The 24282-nt window shown below is 37.9% G+C and overlaps 1 protein-coding gene across 1 annotated transcript in view; it reads right to left on the reverse strand.

Moving 5' to 3' along the window:
- Positions 1-24282, reverse strand: part of KDM5A (lysine demethylase 5A) — a 106062-nt gene that overhangs the window by 17907 nt on the left and 63873 nt on the right. Inside the window, exons 18-23 of the mRNA XM_036758862.1 lie at positions 22063-22180; positions 20818-21173; positions 19021-19159; positions 6674-6853; positions 5829-5990; positions 1007-1558 (exon numbers count right to left, since the gene is read on the reverse strand). Of these exons, the coding sequence (XP_036614757.1) occupies positions 1007-1558; positions 5829-5990; positions 6674-6853; positions 19021-19159; positions 20818-21173; positions 22063-22180 (1507 nt within the window). The remainder of the gene's footprint in view (positions 1-1006; positions 1559-5828; positions 5991-6673; positions 6854-19020; positions 19160-20817; positions 21174-22062; positions 22181-24282) is intronic.

Below are 24282 nucleotides of genomic sequence, written 5' to 3' on the forward strand. Positions count from 1 at the left end.
TGTTATACATGAAAGAAATCTATATGATAAAATCTCACTAGAATGAATACTATTATAAAGAACTCTGCATAAAGCTACTTTCCACTCTCAAAATTACATTTAATATCCTTTAATTCTACAATATGAAAACAGTTTTAGTTTTATAGTCCAAAGTACAAATACTGTACTTACATGGTTACAATTTTCTCCAGGAAATAATTCTGTAACAAAATCTTTCTTTGTTTACTATTCATGCAGCAGTCACTAACCAAATTACCTCCTGGTAGACATGGGAAGAGAAGGTAGGTGAACTGAATATAAACTAAACTTTTACAATTTGTCCTGCCATGAAATAACAATCTCTCTCTCTCTCCTCTGCTTCCCCCTGATCCCTCCCTCTTTCTCTGAAACGCCTATCTACCATTGTATGTCAGCACAAACTCTGCAATTTATAGTCTATAAAGTTGCCTGTGAGCACTGAGAGGGTGACTGCCTCGCCCAGCATGTATTAGAGGCAGGTTTTTAACCAGGCTTCTTCATGGGCCAGAACTCTTATCTACTACCCCACACACCTGACATTTTTGTTTCTACACTAAGGAGGTATAGTTCAATTAAAGTATTTCTATCTCATTAACTACATAGTAATATTTGTTAAAGATTCATGCATATACTGCTGTGTCATGAGACTAATCCTGTATTTATTAGTTTATCAGGTAAAGCAAACAGCAGGTCTTAAGTCATAGGTACTGATCACTAAAAGGGTCTTGGTGACATAGGTAATCGAATTATTGACAAACTGACCAGTCACCTGTTTTTTGCAAAGTCTGTCTTGGGTAAATTCAAACCATTGATCTAGGCAAGCAGAAAGATGATTCTATAATTACTCTGTAGTAATTAGGAAATCACTGTTGCTTCTCTAGGCTAGATGGCAGAATAAAAATATTGCATTTCAGACTTAATTTACCACTGACACAGAGATGAATGCCATCATGTCAATTCAGAAAAAGGATGAACATACTATATTTACCTGTAAGTCAGGGTTGGCGGCTGCTTTCTGGAGTTCTGCACTGATGATCTTTTCAGTTTTCTCTCGGGCTGCCTGCTCCACCATACGCTGGCTTAACACAGAAAGTTTGGCTAAAGCAGATGACAGTTCATCTGTGGCCAGTGCCTGCCTTGCTCTGTCTTGCCAACTCATGGCACGTTCTGTCAAGCACTGGAGGGCCTCTCCTTCAGGCAGTCGCACAGGCAACTTCTGCAGGGACACTAAGAGGGATAAGATGGTCTCTAGCCGGGGCCTTCGGGAGCGCATACACAGAGGGCACAAAAATTTTACTTCTTTGGCCTGCCAGCTGGATCCTTTTTTCTGGGAGCTTGTTTTGGGAAGCGGTACACAGCTGCTATGGAACCAGTCTTTGCAGAGCTCACACTGAAGCATAAACCCACTTGCTGTCTTGCGACAGATACAGAATTTCACATCTTCAATCCGATCCACCATGGTGATCTTAGCTAAGTTAGCTGCCCTGAGAGAATGCATGGCTTCTATTTCTTTCTGCTCCCGATCTTTGAATACTGCCACCTGTGCAACACAAACATCTTACTGAAAAAAGGAATCATCATAATACACAGAAGACACAGTAGGATTGAGCTCAAAGCCCCATTTTTAGCCTCAAAGAAGTCTAATCATCATTCCATTAAAATCAGTTCAAAATCTGTAGATTAGGGAGTTTTACCTATCCCTGATGACTGACATGATATCACTGGAAAATGGTTTGAGCTCCTCTTGATGAGGCTCTAAAAAAGCAAATCCAGTAACATCCTTCGATTTCAGTAGAAAGCAGCGTGACCAAACCTGATCAATTACAACCATTTTTCCAAAACTGGGATCTGTGTTTCATAAAACAGCAATGGACAGAGTCACGAAGATCTGAGTTCAAATCCAGCCTCCAACACATATTAGCTGTGTGGCACTGGGCAAGTCACTTAACCCTGTTTGCTTCAGTTTCCTCAACTGTAAAATAATGTTAATAATAATAGCACCTTCCTCACAGAATTGCTGTAAGGATCAAATAAGATAATTTCTGTAAAGTGCTTAGCAGAATGTCTGGCATACATTATTCCCTTCCCTTGAATATAATCTCAAGTGTATTTTCCTTCTGAATACATTTCTAGTTTATTACTTTATTAGGAAGATTTTAGGGGGAAAAAAAGGTAGCTTCAGTGTGTGAGAATACACAAATATGGAGGAAGAGGTCGGGGAAAGCAGCCATAAGATGAATCTTATTCTTATCTGAAATGAACAAGAGAGGGATGAACACAGATACACAGAGTGCAGAATATAGCAAACTCAAGGGGAGAGCATGTGCAGGTTTGGGAGTGGGAGAGTATTAAAAGAGAATACTAAAGAGAGAATAATACCAAGCAAAACAAACTTCCTACTCCTGAAGGAGGAAAAAGCAAAGCAAAGCAAAGAACTAGAAACTAAGGAGGTGACCACTAGAAGGAAAAGTAATTGAAAAAAAAAAATCATCCCTCCTCAGCTTCCCCTAACTCCCTTTCCCCTCCTTTCTCCACTGAGAACCTTGCCTCATATTCCACTGAGAAAACTGAGGTCATTTACCAAGAGCTTCCTCTTCTCTCATCTCCTCATCTCATATCATCTAGATGCCTTTTGCCACTATCACCTCCTTCACCAGTCTCCCATGAAGAGGCAGCCCTTCTTGCCCGAACAAAACTCTCTCCATGCATGACTCCATTCTATCCTGCTTCCCCAGCAGAATGTCCCCGTTATCATTTCCTCTCTCACTTATCTTCCATCTCTGTCTACTAGCTGCTCTCCTACTGCCTAGAAATACACATCTCCCATATCCTCAAAAAACCCTCACTATCCATCAATCTCCATGAGCTATCATCTCCCATCTTCTTTTTGTGGCAAAATCCCTTGAGAAAGCCATTACAATCAATACCTTCATTTTCTTAACAATCTATAGTATTGCTCCCAATCTTAACATTCAAGTGAAAACTGATCCCTCCAAATCTATTGGTCTTTTTTCAATCCTCACTTCTCCTTGACTTCTCTGCAGCCTTGGATACTTTTGATCAGCCTATTCTCCTTGGTGCTCTCTTCTCTCCAGGTTTTTGTGATAACTACTCTATCCTAGTTCCCATGCTATTAAGCTGAGTACTTTCTCAGTCTACTTTGCTGAACCTTTATCCAGGTTACATCCACTAATGGTGGATATCCTCTGGGGCTTTGGCCCCCTGCTCTTCTCTATCTATACTACTTCACTTGGTTATCCCAAAAGTTCCCATGGATTCAATTATCACCTCCATGGTTATGATTCATGAATCTACTTATTCAGCCTTCAGTTCCCTGCTGGCTTTCAGTCCTGCATCTCCATTTGCTTGTTAGACATCTTAAATTCGACATGTCCAAAACTGAAGTCATTTTTCTTTTCCACTAAACCTTCTTCTCCTTCAAGGATACCCAGGTATAGTGTAGGATCCCAGTTCCAGCTCCTAGACCAATGCATGGCTTATATAGGTTCAGAGCAGGGCAGGAATTCCAGTATGAACCAGCAGAGTTTCCGAGCAAGCTGATAGTGGCTGGTTCCAGGAGCAGTCTTCTGAAACACCAAAAGGAGCAAGCCCACAAGCATGTAGGTCAGCCCCAAATCTAGGTCAGGAATTTGCAGAACTCAGAGTAGGCAGCAAGTGATTAGACTCTGCCCTGGATTAGACTACTTTAGGAGCACTGATATCTTGCAGGTCCTCAGCCTGAACTATCCCTGAGATTCAAAATAAAACAACACCCAATACCCCAAAAAAATAGCAGCAGGACCAACTCAAACATTCTCTCCAGAAGGTGCAAAGCCTGCCCTAACATCAAGTTCAAAGTCAGGAAGCAGGCTGGAAGAATGAAGACATAAAAAAGTTATTATGATGACAGGAACACTAAAGACATAAACCCAGAAGAGAAAGACTCAAAAGCATCTATAAGCAAAGCCTCAAAGAAAAATAGATTGGGCAAACCCTAGAATTCCTAGAAGAAATAAAGCTGGAGGTTTTAAAAAAGAGTTATAAATATTTTTATAAATAAAATGGTAAATTCTAGATGAAAAAATTTGGAAAAGAAATGAAAGCTACGGAAGAAAGAACTGGAAAGAGAATGAACAGCTTTGAGTGAGAAGTACAAAACCTTGCCCAGGCAATATACTCCTTAAAAATTAGGATGGACCACAGAGAAACCAATGTCTCCATGAGGCAACGAGAAATAGTAAAACAAAATCAAAACACTAAAAAAACAGGAGAAAATAGAAAGTATCACACAGCAAAAAACAACTAACCTCAAAAACTGATCAAGAAAAAATAAATTAAGAATTATTGGACTACCTGAAAACTACATGTTCCCCCCTCTCCCCCCCCCCACACACAAAGAGCTTGGACATCATATTTCAAGAAACCACAAAAGAAAACTGCCCAGAATCAGAGGGCACAAAGTAAAGATTAAAAGTACCCACAAGTCACCCCTTTGACCATAAATATAACAGAATAAGACAAAATTCTTTAGACATGACTAATGCAGAAATTTATTTTGCTCTACTATTTAACAGAAATTAAGTGAAATTTTATTTTTCTTTCTTTCTCAATTGTTGGGGGGGGCGGGGCAGTGTAGGAGGGAAGAATATTTGCTGACTAAAACTAAACTGAATTTAACAAATAAAAAATAAAATAACTGTGACCAATGTAATGACCAACCATGTCACCAAAGCACCTACAAAGCACCTCGTAGACAGGTGATGATCTCAAAGTGGAAAAAAAGATAAACATTTTCTGATATGGCCATTGTGTGGATCCGTTTTGCTTTACTATACTTACTTGTTATGAGGTTTCACTTTTTTTATTCTCAAGGTTTTTAACTAGGAAGACGACAGGAAAGAATTAAAAACAGTAGCAGCAAAAAAGTCATTGAAACATTTTTAAATGCAAAAAAGAGAACAGAAGGAAGCATAGATAGAGAGGATAATTCTGAAAGTAACATACGGAATTTATTATAACAACATGTGGAACTTACTAATTCTAAAAAGCAGTATGAAATGGAGATTTATGGCTATATATTTTTTGCATTGGCTATGTAATTGCTCCTTTTTAGTATTTAAGTTCTTTTAAAAACTGAAATTATAGGATAAGGAACCAAACAATGAAAAAGAATAGTTTCCTTTTTCTGTAACCTAGATAATCAAATATATTCAATACCTGCTACGCTGTGTTAAGCACTATGGGAGATAAATAAGTAGTATAAGACGATTCCCACCCTCAAGTATATTCCTAATTAGATGATAAAGGGATGGTTTCAGAGAAACTACCACACATGAAACAATGAGGAAATTAAACAGAGAGCTACATAGCACTTACGTAAAAGAGAAGTTCAAATAAGAGAGATCAATGGAAAATAGTGAAAGAATGGAGAGGTCAGTTATTAAAAGAGGAAGCAAGGTCAAATTTTGTTTTCTTTCTTAAAAAAGGAAAGGGGAGTTTGGGGAGAGAAGTGCCCAATTATGTTTCAAGGTAGTCTATGCAAAGAGACATTTAAGATACTTAAGAGGTAGGAGATGATTACAGCTGATCAAGGACCCTGAAGAGATGGGAAAGATGGAGTCCAGAGTCCAGATGGAAGGATTAGAACTAACCTTAAAGAGGAAGTGAAAACAACTTCTTCCTCCAAAATTCACTGGAAGGTTGAAACAATAGCTGTATAGACACTGATAGAACTAACTTTCTCACGTCTGTGCGCACACATACACCATTATAGTTTAAAGACAGAATTATTCTTCAAATGAATCCCTTACCACCATTGCTGTATCTCTAGTTTCCTCTAACCCCTCCTCCAGATCACTCAGAGGATCAAGGTCAAGATCTTTTTCTTTCTCCTTCTCCATTAGTTCTTTTACTTTTTTTCTTCGGTTCTTGCTGCTTCCATAAACACCAATATCAGTCCGAGGACTTAGTACCTTAAAAAAAAAAGCATGAAAAGTGGCAAATAGGGAATAAATAACTGAAAGAGAAGGAATTCCATCCCTATCCAAGACCTCTTTATGTTAGAGGCCAATCAAAGCAGAGTTATCTGTCAGGTCAGTCATCATAAAAGTCTCTTCTCCTTTACCAAGCCAAAAAGGTATGGTATTCATAAGAGTAATTCACACATATTCATAAAAGCAATGGACAGCTAGATGGCACAGTGAAGAGTGCCAGGCCTGAAATCAGAAAGGCTCCTCCTCCTGAGTTAAAATCTGGCCTCAAACACTTAGTGTGACCCTGGCCATTCACTTCACCCTGTCTGCCTAAGTTCCTCATCTGTAAAATGAGCTAGGGAAGAAAATGGCAAACCACTCTAGTAACTTTGCCAAGAAAACCCCAAATGGGGTCACAAAGAGTCAAACGTGACTCAAATGACTGAACAGCAACAACAAATAAGAACTGTAAGTAAAACTGCTTGAGGATCCAAATTTCCTATCAACGTCTGATACTAGTACATGGGGTGCTTGAACACAGGACTTAAATAGATGAGGAAAAATTGGCCTTGAACATATTTCGCACCAAAATAATAAACCTACAATATCCAAAACCTTTAGATTCTGAACCACCAAAGAAAACAGGTGGAGTAACGTCTCTATCCATCAATACTGTTGCTCACCTGTAACAGTGTATGGCTAGAATTCTTCTTAAGAAAGGTTCTCCCTGTACGCTCCCTCCATGCCCGCGCAGCCGCTACCTGTGATTCCACTTGGGGCAATGCATCAAGTCGCACTGGGATAGGCCGTCCCTTGGCAGACAAGCTTTCCAACTGCTCAAGGTAAGCATAGTTGCTGCCATTCTGAAAAAAAGACCTTTTCATTTAGTATAATAGTTTATTGTTGAAAAACATTTTCAAAGAGTTTGGAGTGAATTTTTTACATTATTCCTTATAACACTGACGAATAAATTAGAAAATGTCTGCATTTTACATAACACAAAATTGTAACTGATAAAAATCAGAATAACTGGGGTTGGCACCAAGTTGGTGTTAACACTGCTGGGGAAACAAAAGTATCACCAGAATATGGGTAAGAGAAGAGATGAAAAGTGAAGAGAATTCTCACCATAGTGCCTTAGCAGGAACTTAAAATATTTCTTTATTAGCTGATTGTTAGGGGGAAAGGACTGAGTTGAAGTGAAATACAACAAATTAAAAGAGTTAAGCTAGATTCCTATGAAAGAGATTGCAAAAATATTTCTGGGCATAGAAATAAGAAATGATAGTTTAAAAAAAATTGGGGGAAAAACTGTCCCAAAAAGGAATTTTAACATGAATTTAGAAATTGTACCTGGAGAAGTAGATAAAAAGGATCTCAATTCCTCAAGAGACTTAGCTGGACTTGGAGTAGAATCAGAGTAGAACAAAAAAGTGACCAGACTTTAGCGTTAAAATTAAGCTAACATGTTAATAACTATACCACACAGCTACAATTTACTGGCACAAAAAGAAACATAAAAGATATTAAAAATCAATCAACAGATATTTCTTAACCACTTATTATGTGCCAGACAACAAACTAAGGATACAAAGAAAAGGGGGTAAAAATAGTTTCTACTTTCAAGAAGAATTCTAATGGGGAAGACATCAACACATCAGAATATAGAAGATAAATACAGAAGAGATAGAAGGTATCCTTAGAAGGGGTGGTACTAGCAGCTGAGAAAACCAAGGAAGGCCTCCTGGAGGTGGTGGTACTTAAACCAAGTCTTAAGGAAAGCTAGACACATTTCAATGGCTGAAGGCTGCCTCCTTAACTTTACTGGCTAGATTTCTTTCTCAAAAACCAAGCCTTAAACCCAATTGACTCTGGAGCTCATAGATTGGACAGAAGGTCCCTGCCCTCCTAGCACAGAGTGAATGTAAATACTAAATGATAACTGTTCCTCTTTTGGCCAGGAATCCTGAGGGTCTTCCCCTCCCAGTTTTATTTTTTTTGAGCTTTGATTAAAGGGGCCACACCTAGATTAACTTCTTAAACACACTGAAGGGATGTTCCCTCACTCAAAGTGAGAACTGGAAATGACCTTAGCCTAAAAGGGCCAGGGTCTCCCAGTGCATCCTGGGCCATCTTCCAGTGGTCCTACTGAATATCTGGCCACTGGATCCAGATGGCTGTGGAAGAAAAAGTGAGGCTGGTGACCTTGCATAGCCCTCACTGACTCAAATCAAAGTCAACTACAAGTCATGTCATCATTTCCCTGTCACAGTCCTCTTCAAGAATGAGGGACAAACACAACACAACAAGAACAAAGAAAGCCAGAGATTCTAAGAGTCAGTGGTAAGGAGGAAAAGCTTTCCAGGATGAAAGAGCTCACATAAAGGCAAAGAGACTAGAGATAGAGTAGTGTGTGTAAACAACAGCAAGCCGGCTGCATCTTACAGTGCAATGGCATGGAGTCGAATACAAGTCATGTGTTAAGTACGAAAGGAGGCAGAAGAATCATGCAGTAAAAAGAAGAGAAAATTGATTCCAATAATATCCATATGATGTTAAGAGGCAGGTCCACGGCAGATTAAATAAACACTAAATTGAAGTTTCCCAGGATGGCATAGGCAAAGAATTATACAGATGAAGAGGTATAAATGGGCTGTGATTTGCGCTGCTTAAGTGCATACCGACATGGATAAGAGCACAGATCAAATGCTGAAGTATGCTAATTATGGGACGTTGGCCACATTATTTACCTTCTCTACGACTCAGTTTCCTAATATGTTAAATAAGGCATGTGAACCCAATGAGCTCAAGTCAGCATAATAACATTGTATTCCAGGATTCCCCATGCTATACTATCTTGCACCCTACAGGGCTGGGCAAGTGTGATTTCTTATATGATTCAGTGCTATGGGAAGGAACTAAAAGAATGAAGGTATGAGGCGATCTCAAAGACACAGTCTAAGGAAAAGAGACAATACCCTTTAATCAACAGCAAATACTGAGAGCCTTCTATTTGGGGTGCCCTAAGAAATTCACCACAAAAACAAAGGGAATCCATTTTGCTTAAGTAAATATGGCACAACTCATAATTCTTGAAATTCTAAGTTAGTTCCTAATCTATTCTTCTTTTTACAACAGAGAATGAAGTCAACTTCATAGCCTAAGGAAAACTCAAGGGCACAGGTAGCATTGGTCAAGCATCTTTATCATGAGAGGAATTTTACTAATTAAGGGCTTAAGACTTAGCCCTGAGATAATTGTTCATTTACAAAATTACTGCAATATTCTAAGCCCACTTTAAATTCCATTCCAATTTAATTCAAAATCGGAATCTTAGATTCCTTAGTACCTAAGCCATGTCACTAATAGAGACTCTGCAGATCATTAAACATGAAGGACACGTTAAAAATGTCAAATCCAAAGGGCTAAGTTACCAATATTTGAAAATTTAACAATATAGTGCCTTAAAATATATAAAATACTTTAACTGGATTATCTTATTTGACTCTCATAGCAATCAAAGCACTATATGTATTATCCTTATTTTACAGATTAGGAAGCTGAGGCCAAAGGAGACTGTCATACCCATGCTCACTCATCTGAGGTTACTGTAAATCCAGGCCTTCAAGCAAAGGCTAAGTAAGTCTTGAAGGGGACTCTTATTTAGTTGTGGCAAATGTGGATAGAGCACCAGGCCTGGTGTCAGAAGACCTAAGTTCAAATCTGGCTTCAGATACTTACTAGCCGGGACCCTGAGCAAGTTGCTTAACCCTGTTTGCCTCAGTTTCCTCATCTGTAAAATGAGGTGGAGAAGGAAATGGCAAACCACTGCAGTATCTTTGCCAAGAAAACCCCCAGAGAGGTCCTAAAGAGTGGGACATGATTAAATGACTGAACAACAATTCAGTTGTGTGTTGGACTAGATGGCCTCTGAATTCTTTATAACTCTGAGATTCTGTGAATATGCATTTTCTGTCTATGTGTATATATAGGTCAGAAATGGTCATTATCAGCCAAAAGAAAGAAAGAAGGATTCTTGGAGATGGCTAAAAATTCAACAGGGTCAAATAGGGAAGAACACTCCAGGAAATTTTCCTGAGCAGAGACAAGTAAATACAGGGTATATCTGAGGAAGAACGTACAGTAGAGTAGTCTAGTCTAGCCAGAGGACAACATGTTTGGTGGCAGTTCTGCAGTGTAAATTTTAAAAAGCAGATGGCTCCAAGTTGTGAAGGGCCTTAAATGCCAAGCTAAGAAGTCTGAATTGTAGTCAACAGGCAATAAGAAACTAAAGATTTCTGAGTAGAGAAAGGACATGACTGGATCTACATATAAGAAAGAAAAATCTAACAATTAGAAAGGATGAAGGAAAGGAGAAAGAAAATAAAGATGGAAGGCTTTTGAAGAGACTATTTTCATAATCTTAGGTGGGCAGTAACAAGGACCTATATTAGGATAGAGATAATAGGACTGGAAAGAACAGATACAAGACCAAGAAAATAACAGTACTACTGACAGAAATAATAAAACTGGAACAAGGGACAGGCTTTAAGGGGTAAGAAAAGGTCAGTTATGGACATGATTTTAGTCTAAGTGGGACCAGAAAATCTCCAAACTGGAAGGGACCTCAGAGATCATTTAATCAAACTCATACCTAAATTCCCCAATAATATATTTGACAAGAGGTAACATTCGGTCTTTGCTTTAAAACCTCCTCATTCAACTTTTGGGTAGTTTTAATTGTTACAAAGTTTTTCTTAACACAAGCCCAAATTTACCTATTTGCAACTTCCACCCAATTGTTCCTAGTTCTGCCCTCTGAAGCCAAGCAGAACAAACATAATTTGTTCTCTTCTGTAAGTCAACCTTTCAAATATCTAACAGACAGCCATCATGTCATACCCTCTTCCTCAAAGTCTTCTCTAAGCTAAAAATCCTTGATTCCTTCAGCTGATCCTAACATGGCAGGAACTCAAGGCCCTTCATCATTCTGACTGCCCTCCTCTAAACATTCTCCAGCTTATCGATGTGCTTCCTAAAATAGGATACCCAGAACAGAAATCACCCAGGTATGGTGTGACCAGAGCAAAGGTACAATGACGGGATTGTCATCTGGACACTATGCCTCCCATGATACAGCCGAATATTGCATTAGCTTTTTTGGCTGCTATATCATACAGTAGACCCATACCAAGCAAGTTTGCAGTCTACTCAAAACTGCACCTCTTTTACATATGAACTATTATCTTGCCATAATTATTTCAACTTTTACTTGTGAAGTCGATATTTTTGAACCCAAGTCTTATCCCTACTAAATATTATCTTATTAGACTTAGCCCAATGTTCTAGCCTGTCAAAACCTCTCTGGATCTTTACTCTTATTCAATGTTAGCTATCCCTCTGTGCTTTATGTTACCTGCAAATTTGATAAGCATGCCATTCATGCTTTTACACAAGTAATGACAAAAATGTTAAACAGCAATGGACTAAGCAGAGGTCCTTTGTACATTCCACTGAAGACTTCCTTCCAAGTTCACATCAAAACAATAGTAACTATTAGTTGGGTATGACTATTCAATTATGTCTGAATATACTTAATTGTACTCTCAGCTATGCCAAATCTCTTCATCTTTTCCAAAAGAATAGCATGAAATGTTACCATATATTTTGACAAGATCTGGGCTAACTGTATCCAGAGCACTCATCTAATCTAAGAGATTTTTAAAATTTTTTTTTGGGGGGGGGGGGGGGGAGATTGGACCTGTGCTTTTCACTGATGTTAAGGAATTCCTGGCAAGAATTTTTTTACCAATGCAGATCAGCACCTCCTCTGAGAGTTGCTTTGAGAGTTGTCTGGAACGTGAGAAATTAATTAACTTGCCCAAGATCACACAGCCAGTAATTGTGAGAGCTGGGATATGAACTCAGGTTTTCCTAATCCTAAGGCCAGCTCTCTATCCACTACACCATGCTACTTCTCAAAAGTCTAATAAAATTGTCAAAAAAGGAAATAACTGTAGTGTGGCATACCTTGTGTCTTTTTGATCACTACTTCCTTTTCTTGGTATTTATCAACAATCCATTAATTTATTAACCAACCATCAATGGTACACCCCAGAATTCAGCCAAAAAACCAAATTCAAGCTCACTGAATTAATAGTTTTCAGACTCTACCCTTTTTCCTTTTTTTGAAAATTGGGGAAACATGTGCCTTTTAATCCCAGGTTCCTGTACCACCTTCTCATCTTTACAATCTTAAAAAAAAAAAACCACTGGCAAAAGCTAAGTAATCACATCTGCCAGTTCCTTCAGAATGCAATCCACTTAGGCCTGGTGATCTGAACACTTCAAGAACAATGTGTTCTCTTATATTCTCCCTCCCTCCCTCCTCTCTTATATTCTTATATTCAGTTCTCTATCTGCCATTTTTGTTCTAAGTTTTCCAGTCCAAAGGTTGATCTCCCTGGGAGAAAGAACAAAAGCAAAATAAGAATTTAGTAAATTGTACCTTCTCTTTGTTATCAGTTATCACCTCGCAAACTTTTTATATAGCAAAACAACAAAAATTGCTTTTAGTTGTCCTTTGCTTTCCTTGCTTGGCAGCAGCCCCTCCTGAGCTTTTTTCCTCCTGGCACATTCTTATATGGCACATTTTGGAGTTATCCTCTATTACCTGGTCTTGCTTTCATCTTCTATAGAAATCTTTTTTTTTAATTAGTTCCTAAATATCCACATCATTTTCCTTAAACAATTACACCTCAATGGAATTGTTTCTGTGTCTTCAGAATTTCATCCTTGAAAACTTTCCATTCCTCCTCCTGTATTATCTTCCCCTATACCTTTCAGACCATAGGACCCTACCTATCCCTCCTATGAACATTGTGAAATCTATTTCCCTTAAGTCCAGGATGCATGTGACACTCTGCCCAGCTTTCCTCTCCTCTACCACTAATCCTAAAATGAAGGTTTTTTCCCTCCCAAGGTTCCAATCATTTGTGCCACAGCAACCAGTTCTTCCCTTTGTCTGAAAATCAAATTCAGAACAGAACTTCCCCTTCTTAATTATACTAGCTTTTGAAGGATGAAATTATCACAAAATATAAGTCATTATTAACTTCTTTGCTTCTGACAGAGAGAGCTTTTGCAGAGGTACAAATAAATGAAGTCCTCCATTATTATTATTATCATACACTCATGCCAAGATCTCATTTCCTGAAATACACATATATTTATTTCCTAGTCCTACTTAAGTGGTCTTAACAGAGGTGCCAAACTCATAGCCAGCAGGAAACTGAACTTATTAAAATGTAACTGGGAAATATTTAACAAAATAAATAAAAATACAACATAATAGATAATATTATTTTGTAGTTTTCTAAGTCAATATACAGCGTGCAGAGATCTATTTCTATTTGAGCTTAACACTACTAGTTTACAGTATTTTACATTGACAATATGGCTTCTGAAAGTTAGCATGAGATACTGGATAGAAAGCTGGCTTCGGTCCATATGGTACTAGAAACATTAGCTTTAGCAATTAGGGAAGAAAAAGAAATTGAAGGAATTAGAATAGGCAAAGAAGAAACAAAGCTATCGCTCTTTGCAGATGATATGATGATATACTTAGCGAATCCTAGAGAATCAAGTCAAAAACTACTTGAAATAATAAATAACTTTAGCGAAGTTGCAGGATATAAAATAAACCCACATAAATACTCGGCATTCCTAAATATTACTAACAAAGCCCAACAAGCAAGAGAGAGAGAAATTCCATTTAGAGTTACTGTGGACATTATAAAATATTGGGGAGTCTACCTGACAAAACAAACCCAGGAACTATGTGAACACAATTACAAAACACTTTTAACACAAATAAAGTCAGATCTAAACAACTGGAAAATCACCAGTTGCTAGTCGATAGGCTGAGCTAATATAATAAAAATGACAATTCTACCTAAATTATTTAGTGCCATACCAATCAAACTACAGAAAAAATTTTTGTAGAGCTAGAAAAATAATAACAAAATTCATCTGGAAGAACAAAAGGTCCAGAATATCAAGGGAATTAATGAAAAGAAATGCTAGGGAAGGTGGCCTAGCCATACCAGATCTTAAATTGTATTATAAAGCAGCAATCATCAAAACTACTTGGTACTGGCTAAGAAATAGAGTGGTGGATCAGTAGAACAGGTTAGGTACACAAGACACAATAGACAATGACTCTAGTAAGCCACTGTTAGATAAACCCAAAGACTCCAGCTTCTGGGATAAGAACTATTTGACAAAAACTGCCGGGAAAACTGAAAAATAGTATGGCAGAACTGGGCATAGAACAATATCTTACACCGTATATCAAAGTAAAGTCAAAATGGGTACGTGATTTAGATATAAAAGCTAGTACTATAAGCAAACTGGGAGAGCAAGGAATACTTTACCTGTCAGATTTATGGAGAACAGAACAAGAGATAGAGAACATTATGAAATGCAAAATGGATAATTTTGATTACATTAAATTGAAAAGTTTTTATACAACAAAGTCAATGCAACCAAGATTAGGAGGGAAGCAGAAAACTGGGAAACAATTTTTATAACTAAGTCTCTGATAAAGCCCTCATTTCTAAAATATATAGAGAACTGAGTCAAATTTATAAAAATACAAGTCATTCTCCAATTGATAAATGGTCAAAGGATATGAATAGGCAGTTTAATTAAAAGCTATCTATATAGTCATAGGAAAAAATGCTCTGTATCACTATTGATTAGAAAAATGCAAATCAAAACAACTCTTAGGTACCACATCACACCTGTCAGATTGGCTAATGTAACAAAATAGGAAAATTATAAATGCTGGAGATGTGGGAAAATTGAAACATTAATGCATTGTTGGTGGAGTTGTGAACTGATCCAACCATTTTGGAGCATAATTTGGAACTATGACTAAAGGGCTATAAAAATGTGCATACCCTTTGACCCAGCAGTACCATTTCTAGGGCTGTATCCCAAAATGGGAAAAGAACCCACATGTACAAAAATATAGCAACTCTTTCTGTGGTGGCAAAGAATTGAAATTGAGGGGATATCCATCAATTGGGGAATGACTGAACAAGTTGTGGTATACGAATGTAATGGAATACTACTGTGCTATAAGAAATGATGAGCAGGTGGACCTTAGAAAAACCTGGAAAGACTTATGAACTGATGCAGAGTGAGGGGAGGAAAACCAGGAGAACACTGTACAGTTACAGCCACATTGTGTGATGACTGACTTTGATACACTTAGCTCTTCTCAGCAATGCAAGGATCTAAGACAACTCCAAAAGGCTCATGATGGAAAATGCTATCCACATCCAGAGAAAGAATTATGGAGTCTGAATGCAGATCAGAGCATACTATTTGCTCTCTCTCCTTTTTGTTTCGTTTTGTTTTGTTTCTTCTTTCTCGTGATTCATTCTGTTGGTTATAACTCTTCTTTACAAGAAGACTAACATGATGATATGTTTAATATGAATGTATATATACAGCCTATATCAGATTGCACGTTGTCTTGTGGCGGGTGGAAGGGAGGGAGAAAATTTAAAACTCAGAAGCTTTTTCTAAACTAAAAATAAATAAATCAAAAATTTTTTTAAAAAAAGCTAGCTTCAGAGTCAGGACTAAAATCCTGCCTCAGATACATGGTGGAGACATAAAACATTTATTCAAAATAACACACGGTAATTTTTTCGGGGAGGCACTAGCAACTGGAGGGAAAATAGGAGAGACTTCATGCAAGAGGTCAGTTTACAGTTAACTAGGGTTCTAAAAGGTAAAGAGAAAGAAGAGGCACATTCCAGGCATTCGTGGGAGATAACCTGTGTAAAGACAGAGAAGTGGGAGACAGAACACTGTGTATAAGGAAAGGCAAGAAGGCCATTTTGGCTAGACTGTACAGTATGGGAACGAGAATGATTTATATAACAAGCCTCCAGGCTAGATGCCATATAGCACAGCTAAATTTTTCTTCTCCTTTCTACCTTTTCTATTCAAAGTCCTTTGATTAAATATCCAAGGCTCTTAACAAAATTTACAAGCCCCTTTACATGCACTATATCCCTGGCCACGAGCCTGTCATTTCTTTTTAAACTGTGGTCCAAAAATATAAATTCCCTTCTTGAACATCATCTTCACTACCAGTTCTTCATTTCCCAAATGTGTTCTTCTCCTGTGAAGCCCTTGGCTTCACCATAGAGCTGGAAGGGAGCTTAGTGGCCACCTAGTCCAACCTAATCAGAAAAGAAGTATCACAACATAACAGAAAAATGGTCCTCCAGCCTCACCTAAAAGACCTCTAAGAAAGGAAAATCCATCACTTTTGAAGATAACCCACTTCAGTTCTGCTCCTGGTTCTTCCCCCTCAGGCTAATCAGTACAAGTCTAATTTCTCCTCCAAATGACAGCCTTAAAAATACTTAATACATGTCCCTCTGAATTTTTTCCCATCTTAGATAAATATGCCTAGTTCATTCAACTAATCCTCATATGACAGGGACTCAACTTCATCATCTTGGTTACCCAAGTAGCAGTGATGAAAATACTACCTATAACCCTAAGGTCTTGAGTTTCTTCAAGATTCTGTAATCTTTAGCCATGCTTTCTACAGTTCTTCTCAGAGTTTCATTTGTACCAACAGTTATTATCAGAAATCAATAGTAATCCTTTGGTCTTAGAAGATTTTCTTTCATTTCTTGGATACAGGCCCCCAGAAGACGTCAGACCTTCTATCGTTGTTTACTGTGTCCATAAAAAGAGTTGCCCCTGTACTCTTCAGGAAGAAGTCACCACCCACCACTACTTGTCTCTTCTTACTTAGACCTCTGATTGATGATCTCACCTGTCAACACCTGTGGAAGGAGCTGCTTCCTCTTCAAGGCATCCAGCTTCCTTCTCCTTAAGAAGAACTTCATACATATGTATCTCAGCTCCAAGTGTTCACTGGTCCTTCTTCCTTATTTTCTCCTCTGTATGACATACTTCCATCCTCTAATCTCCAGACACAAGTGGGAATTTCCAACCGTCTCTTCAGATTTTTTTGTCTTCTTTGTTTTCACATCGGAACCCTTCTTCCATTTAAAAAAAAAAACCCACTTCATTCTCCCGTAAGACCTGGAAAGCAAAGAGGCTTTCCTTCAGCCCCTTTACCTTCTCTTCTAGGAGGGAGATCAGGTCCCTGACAAATGAAAACCACTCTACCTTTCCAGTCTTCTCATGCTGCTACCCTCCACACAAAGTATACTCCAGTCAAAGTTCCCTGTGCTTTCCTATTTCTGTACTTTTGCTTGTACTGTTCTCAATGCCTGATATTCTCATTTCCCTTCTTTGCCTTCTGAATTCCCAACTATCCTTTAAAAGCCCAAAAGAAATGCAACCTCTTTCATGAAGTCTTTCTTAACTACCCTAGCTGCTAATGACTCTCTTGCCCACCAAAACTCATAAAGTACTTGATTATTCAATAATACATTTTGTATTACCATTTTCTATGATTCTGTCTTATCCTCTATAAACTGCAAAGTCTACAAAAGCATAGGATCGTGTCTTATTTAAAACCTTTATTTTCCTGTACTTAGCACAGTGTTTTACACAAAATGGTGCTTAATAAGTGTTTGTAGAAAGAATAACTATCCTACAGGTAATTGGAACTGGTAGGCTGGCTCTCAAAGGAGTCAGGGCTGAAGATAGAGATTTTGGAACTATCTGCATAGAGAGAACAGTCAAAACTATGGGAGTGAATGAGAATGCCAAGAGAAAGAATATAGAGATGACTAAGGACAGAACCCTGGAGAATATAGAACCTTTCAGGTATTAGAAAGAAGAAAAAGGACCTGAAAAGGTATTTAGAGAGGTGGAAGAATCAGATGAATATGGTATCTCTGAAGTAGGAGGGATTTTTCAATAGTGAACCAAAGTTACAAAGAGGTCAAGGAAGATTAAGACTGAGTCATTTGGCTAGTGTTTCAAGATCACCAGTAACCTCTAAGAAAACAGTTTTAGCAAAAAAGAATTTTTTTTAAAATTTGACTAGGCTACTTATGGCAAGGAGAAAGCACATAAAGTGGAAACACTAAGTATAGACAACCTTTTCATTAAGTTTGGTAGGGAAGAAGAAGAAAAATACGGTGCAGAAGAATCAAGGGAAACTATTTTTTAGGTTTGTACTGAAGTATGTTTGTAAACAAATGAGAAGGAATCAGCAGAAAGGAAAGCATGAAGATGCATGAAAAAGGATGATTGCTAGATGAAGGCAGTGAGAGACTGGCCTTAAAAAGGAGATAGAGCAACTTTATATCTGTTGCCTTGCCCTGTTCCAACTTCACAGAGCAAGCCGCCCCTCTCAGGTTAAGCTCATCACATCACTATGCCGCTAATGCAAGCTTTGATTGACACTATCTCCTCTCCACCTTCTCTCTCCTCGGACTGAAGGGTGAAGTACAGAACCACTCCCAATGCTTTCCTTTAAAGAGGGCAGAAACTGGACTTTGAAGCTCACTCCATTTTCTATCTGCAGTTGTGCCTGGTTTAAACTCCACCCACCCAGATATCCCTGAACCTGGTACTACCTTTTGTCCTCCCCCACCTTCCTTGCCTTCTTTTGTGTGTGGTCTTCCCCGTATTAGAATGTAATCTCCTCAAGGGCAGGGGGCTGTCTCTCTCTCTCCTTTCAAATTGTGTCCCGAGCTTAGCATACCGGGTACAAAGTAGGCACTTTATTTATTTATTAGATTGGATTAGGAGGAGAGAATGGGTAATGACAAATCCTTTTCGGTATGAAGGAGTGATGCACTGGGGTATCAGGTAATCTCAATCAAGGAAATAAGAGGCTAAGGAGGCTACCCCAGAAGTATGGGGGTAAAATGCAACTAGGCTTGAGCAGAAATTAAAAAAAAAGTTTAGAATAACTGCTGTGGTGAATAAGATGAGGAACTGACAAGAGCAGAATATTCATTTATTTTTAGTAAAGAAAAAAAAACTCAGCCATTTGGTCCAAAGTACTCACTTGAATAGCTTCTACTTTAGCTGTCCATTCTCTAGCTCTTTGCAAGGCTTCTCTCAGGGCTAAAACATTGGGTAAGAAGGCTGGGATATTCTTGGCTTCATTCACAATGCTCTCTAGGCTTGACATGCTGTGGCGAGGTCTAAAAGAAAAAATTAGGGAAACAAAGTCAGAAGACCAACAGATCTATTTCGTGTGAAGCATCCATGATAATTGCAGACATGAGTCACAGATAATCAGAAAAGGTAACATATTAGAAATTCACTGGAGCTTATTCATACAAGTTCAAAATCTTATTAACCACAAGATATCTCTTAGTAGCGCAAGGAAGGCACATATTAAAGTTTCAAATAATTTTAAATTAGTATAATCATTTACTGGCAAAGGTTTAAGTATGACCCTATCTAGAGGAAAGGGAGAAAAACTAGATGATCTCTAAAATCACCTCCATCCCTAGAATTCTATAATTAACAACAGGACAAGCCAAGATAACACAGCTCAAACTCCATCCCTGGGTGGCAATGTAGGAGCCTTACATTCTGTCCTTGAATTAGCCTTTTTTTTTTTTAGCAAGGATTAGAAGGGATGGGAAATTTAATTTAGGGAAATGCATTTTCTGTCATGATGTATTACTGCCCTATTATATAGACCAGAAATTTTTATTTAGCCACTTTGAATTAATATTGATGGCAGCAGTAAATAGGCCTAAATCACCAAAGTTTTCCACCAGAGCAATAACTCTAATGCAAATGCTCATTTCTCTCATGGTTAGCCCTTCCCAACATAAAACCTCCACTCCAGACACACTGATACTTCACTGTTCCTCAAATACCTTACATATTCTCATCTCTGAGCTAGATATGTACATATCTTCCTGATATAAGGGCAAGAACTGCTTCATTTTTTTTTTGCTTTGTTTTCCCAGCAAAGCGCTTGCTACATGAAAGATGATGCTTAATAAATGCTTATTGATTGATTTGCTCTTACCACTCCTCCCACCTGGAATGCCCTTCCACCTATCTGTATTCTACCCATCCTTCAAGGCCCAGGTCAAGTTCCATCTCTTGAAGCTTCTTCCCTGATATCCTGAGCCTACAATGAAACAGGAAATAAGTCTGGACCAAGCAGTCTGAAACTAGGGTCTAAATTTGAACCGAGCCAGGAAAAGATGAGAGCAAAAGGAAGAAGTAACACAGAATAAGAAAACGGGAGATGGCATCACAAGGGATCACTGGTATAGTTAAGAAGCTATCTACCTTTTGTTTTTATTTTTATGTTCTTCACCACAGCCAAAAGGAAGGAAGGTCAATATGGCAAGATAGAGAATATGTGAGAAGATGATCACTAATGAGGAAACATTTTTTTCTTCAAACGTAAGTAGACAATACTACCCCCTCCCCAGGCCTCCAGCCAGTGATCTTTATTCTCTATACTCTTATCATATTTAGTGATAGGTCTGTATCACCTATTTCACACTTAAATATAGGGTAGTATATGACAGCTTGTTATATGTGTATTTTATCTCAACTAAACTGTAAGCTACTGGAGGAAAGATAGGGACCATATTATTTACTATTTTGTATCCCCCAAAGCACCTGGCATAGTGTCCTACACATAAGAATGTCAATGAATTCTGACTGACAAACCATCAAGATCAGCCCCGACTGATAGTTTAATGCATACTCAATGACACAATATGTAATTGTTCATTTAGTGAATCTTTCTGATTCCCCCTTCCAAATTCTACCTTTGGGTAAATCCTCTATTATGGGGGCAACAGTCACCAAAAGCAGAACTTACCTAGCCTGTAAGCAAACCTTGGCCTTCTCTTCCCATCTCTCAGAGACTGTAAGGAGCTCCTGCAGCTCAGCCATAGCTTTCTCCACAGCATGGTGAGGTGCCAACCCCACCCCAGAGTCTATTAGCTTCTTCATGACATCCAGAGTGACACGCTGTGGATCTGAAAGTGTCAGCCTCACTTCATCCAGCCATCGAGCCTGTTGCAGCTCTTGCTTCAGCCTGGGCAGCTCAGGTAATTCTACATACAGACTAGAACCCATGTCTATCAACATCTGAAGTTTGGAAGAGTCTGGGGTTTCATCCATCATAGCCTCTTGAGCACGTTCATGAAATTCTTCCACATCATCCAGCAGATTCTGAAACATAAAAAGAATACTCAAAATTAGGCTGCAACAAAAATGATTAAAACAAAACTGGGAACTACTTGTCCAAACTGTCAGTTCTAGGCATTTTAATTAAATATCATCTCTTCTATAGCACAAAGAGATGCAGTACAACAATTAATAGACATATATCTGTGTGTAATGATCATTATACTTTCTTCCTTTTCTCTATGACTTGATGAATTATTGCTTCTTGCAATAAGCCAACAGGCTGATTCTTAACCACTTGTTTAAAATGTATTCAAACATTTAAGTACTGTTTATTATATATAGAATATACATAGTACATGTGGTAGATATTATTAGATACTAATTAAATTTGGGCTTCCATAAACAAATATTAAACTTGGCATTCATAGCTGAGGGGAGGGGAAAACAAGGGAGGAAAAGAGCAGACAGGAATTTGGGGTATAAAAGAGAAGAGGGGAAAAAAACAAAGCAAACTAAAAAAAGAAAGCACTGATATGCCTTACACAGTTATGTGGTAAATAATACAATTCAAACTAATTTTTGGTCCTCTGAAATTAAAGGGGAGGGGGAAACAGCAATTAATAAAAACAGATAACAATATTTTCTTAACAGTTCTCATTTCAGGATCTCAAATAGCAGCAATTTTATGAAGAAAGCAACAAGCAGTGCAATAAGCTTATTTTTCCCCATCTTTAAAATGAGTTAGACAAACAAGATGATCTTCTGAGATCCCCTCCAGCTCTAACATTATATCACTCAATGAAACAGAAAGGAAGTATCTGAGAGGTGGCAAACCACTGGGGCTAAACTACCCTGGACTCATCCAGGGTAGTTCTGGTAGTTCCCCCAAACATAGTAGGGCAATGTCCCATATGAAATAAAATACTCCAACCTTGACTTGTCGAGCCTGGCTGATGACACATGGAAGGCTAAAAAGCTGCTGGACAAAGGCCTTTAGTTCTTCCATAGTCAATTTGGTCCGAGTCTTCCCACTTTCTGGGCTCTGTCTGCTACATAGTTAACATACAAAAAGTACACAGATAGTATGATATGAGATAGCATTCAGAGGTCAGCACTGGTTACACAGGAAAAATCTATACATGGTGATACAGTTTTGACATCAAAGGTCATAAGTTAACATACATAACTTTCAGCTTCTCAATCCAGCTGACTCAAATGAATCCACAGTATTATTAGTGATCATTTCAGCATTAATTCTATAGCTCTTTAAATAGAAATTCAATTTTTCTACTAGAATATGGTCTTAGCCTTGGTTACAGGCCTTTATACCTCTAGTAACATACAAAAATATACAACTTTTCAAATTCAAAGCCCTCAAAACTAAGCATGTATGCATAACCTATGATGGTACCTCACAGAGAGCAGGTGATAATGACTGTTTGTAGATTATAAAGATAATACATAGTGTTGTACTAAGCACTTACAGATACACAGTAAATAATTCCTAAGCATGAGTCCTCTTCTGAGGTTTTTGATCTTGATGATTATGGTTCAATGAATGTGCTGTAATCTATTCATACTTCATTACCCCCTTGAGTGATCCTCAACTTCAATTCTTCAGAGACTATAGTTTCAATGTAATTTATAGCCATATGACATTACAAGATTAACATAACTGTTAAAAAGACAGGCCACTGTTTCAAAGAGAATGGGATCATTTTTTTAAAAAAGAACAATTTACCCAAAAGCAACCTTGTCTAGTCTTTTCTTATATAAGTCTGGGTTCAGATAGTTATCTATTTGCAATGTTTGTCCAAGATATGGATACATACCCACACACACATATACACACTGATGGATCAGCTAATAGATTATCCATCCAACTACATATTATCATATGAACAACTGCCTGAATAATCACTCTTTTTTTAAATACAAATGGTTCTCAAAATCTTCAGTGATTATGGATCTTGTTTAGAAGACTCTACAATGTTCTAGGCCTCGATGCAATCAGACTATCATATACATACAGAAACACCTGGAATACCTTACCACCTAAAAGGAATCTCTCTTCACCTTGGCTGCTACACTAGATCTTATCCACAGCAGTGGGGTTCACCTTTAGTGAATTTACACCTCCCAGTTTTATGCCCTCCTATATATGAATAACAAGAGCATCAAAATTCTATCATTCTATCTTCCAAGGAAACTGGCAGCATTTTGACAGATGCCCCTTTAAAGTTAGACATTTTGTTACACACACCAAAATGCTACTTTAAAATACAGTGTGTTCCTATATTCTCAACACCTTCCAGGCAACTGTGTTACAGTAAATTCAGTCTACTGTACTGAGGAAGACTGATAGTGCCCATTCGTTTCTAATACCATCATAAAAGGGTATTAGATTAAATTAATGCATCTACAGATAAATTTTTCTGAGAGCATACATGCAAAAGCAAATATATAGAGAAATAATACAGTCTAAGATTTTTTCCATGCTTCCAGTATCTTCCTCTCCCCTTCAGATATGTAGAGAAACGATTCCCAAATGCATTCAAAATGTGCTGCCTCTGACATAAATCTCTTCTCTGTTAAACACACAGACTTATAAACATTTATATGTACACACGCACACATGCATATGCATATACTCGGTTAAAATCAATTCTTTTCCGATATACGTTTTCTTCAGTGGCATTTGAACTTCCTCAAGAAGCCCGTCCAGGACTGCAAGGTACTATGAGGTAGAGTCCAAATGTGATGGTTCCACTCTAATGCTAAAAACAGTTTGTTAAAAAAAACTTTTGGAAACCTTTTCTATTTTTCATCTATCTGTTGTTGTCCCTCCCTTTTATGTTCAAAACCAGTCACCTTTGACTGCCACATTTTTCCTCTTATAAAGGAGATCAAGTGGTCACTAAGAAGGGCTCTTTAGGTTCAGTTGGTTTCTTCATTATTGCATATGATTTATATTGGTTCAATGTACAAAATGTCTATTGTGTACAAAAATATCCATTTCTCTACCCACTTATCATTTTTTGGCATCAGTGACTTGTTTAAAATAAGTTAGGCTGTAATAAATTTAATCACACGCCATATCTTTTTTGCATTTTTCATTCTTCTAGTTTTATATTAATTATGATACTCATTC

Source organism: Trichosurus vulpecula, chromosome 5 (assembly GCF_011100635.1).
Source record: "Trichosurus vulpecula isolate mTriVul1 chromosome 5, mTriVul1.pri, whole genome shotgun sequence".
Lineage (NCBI taxonomy): Eukaryota > Metazoa > Chordata > Mammalia > Diprotodontia > Phalangeridae > Trichosurus > Trichosurus vulpecula.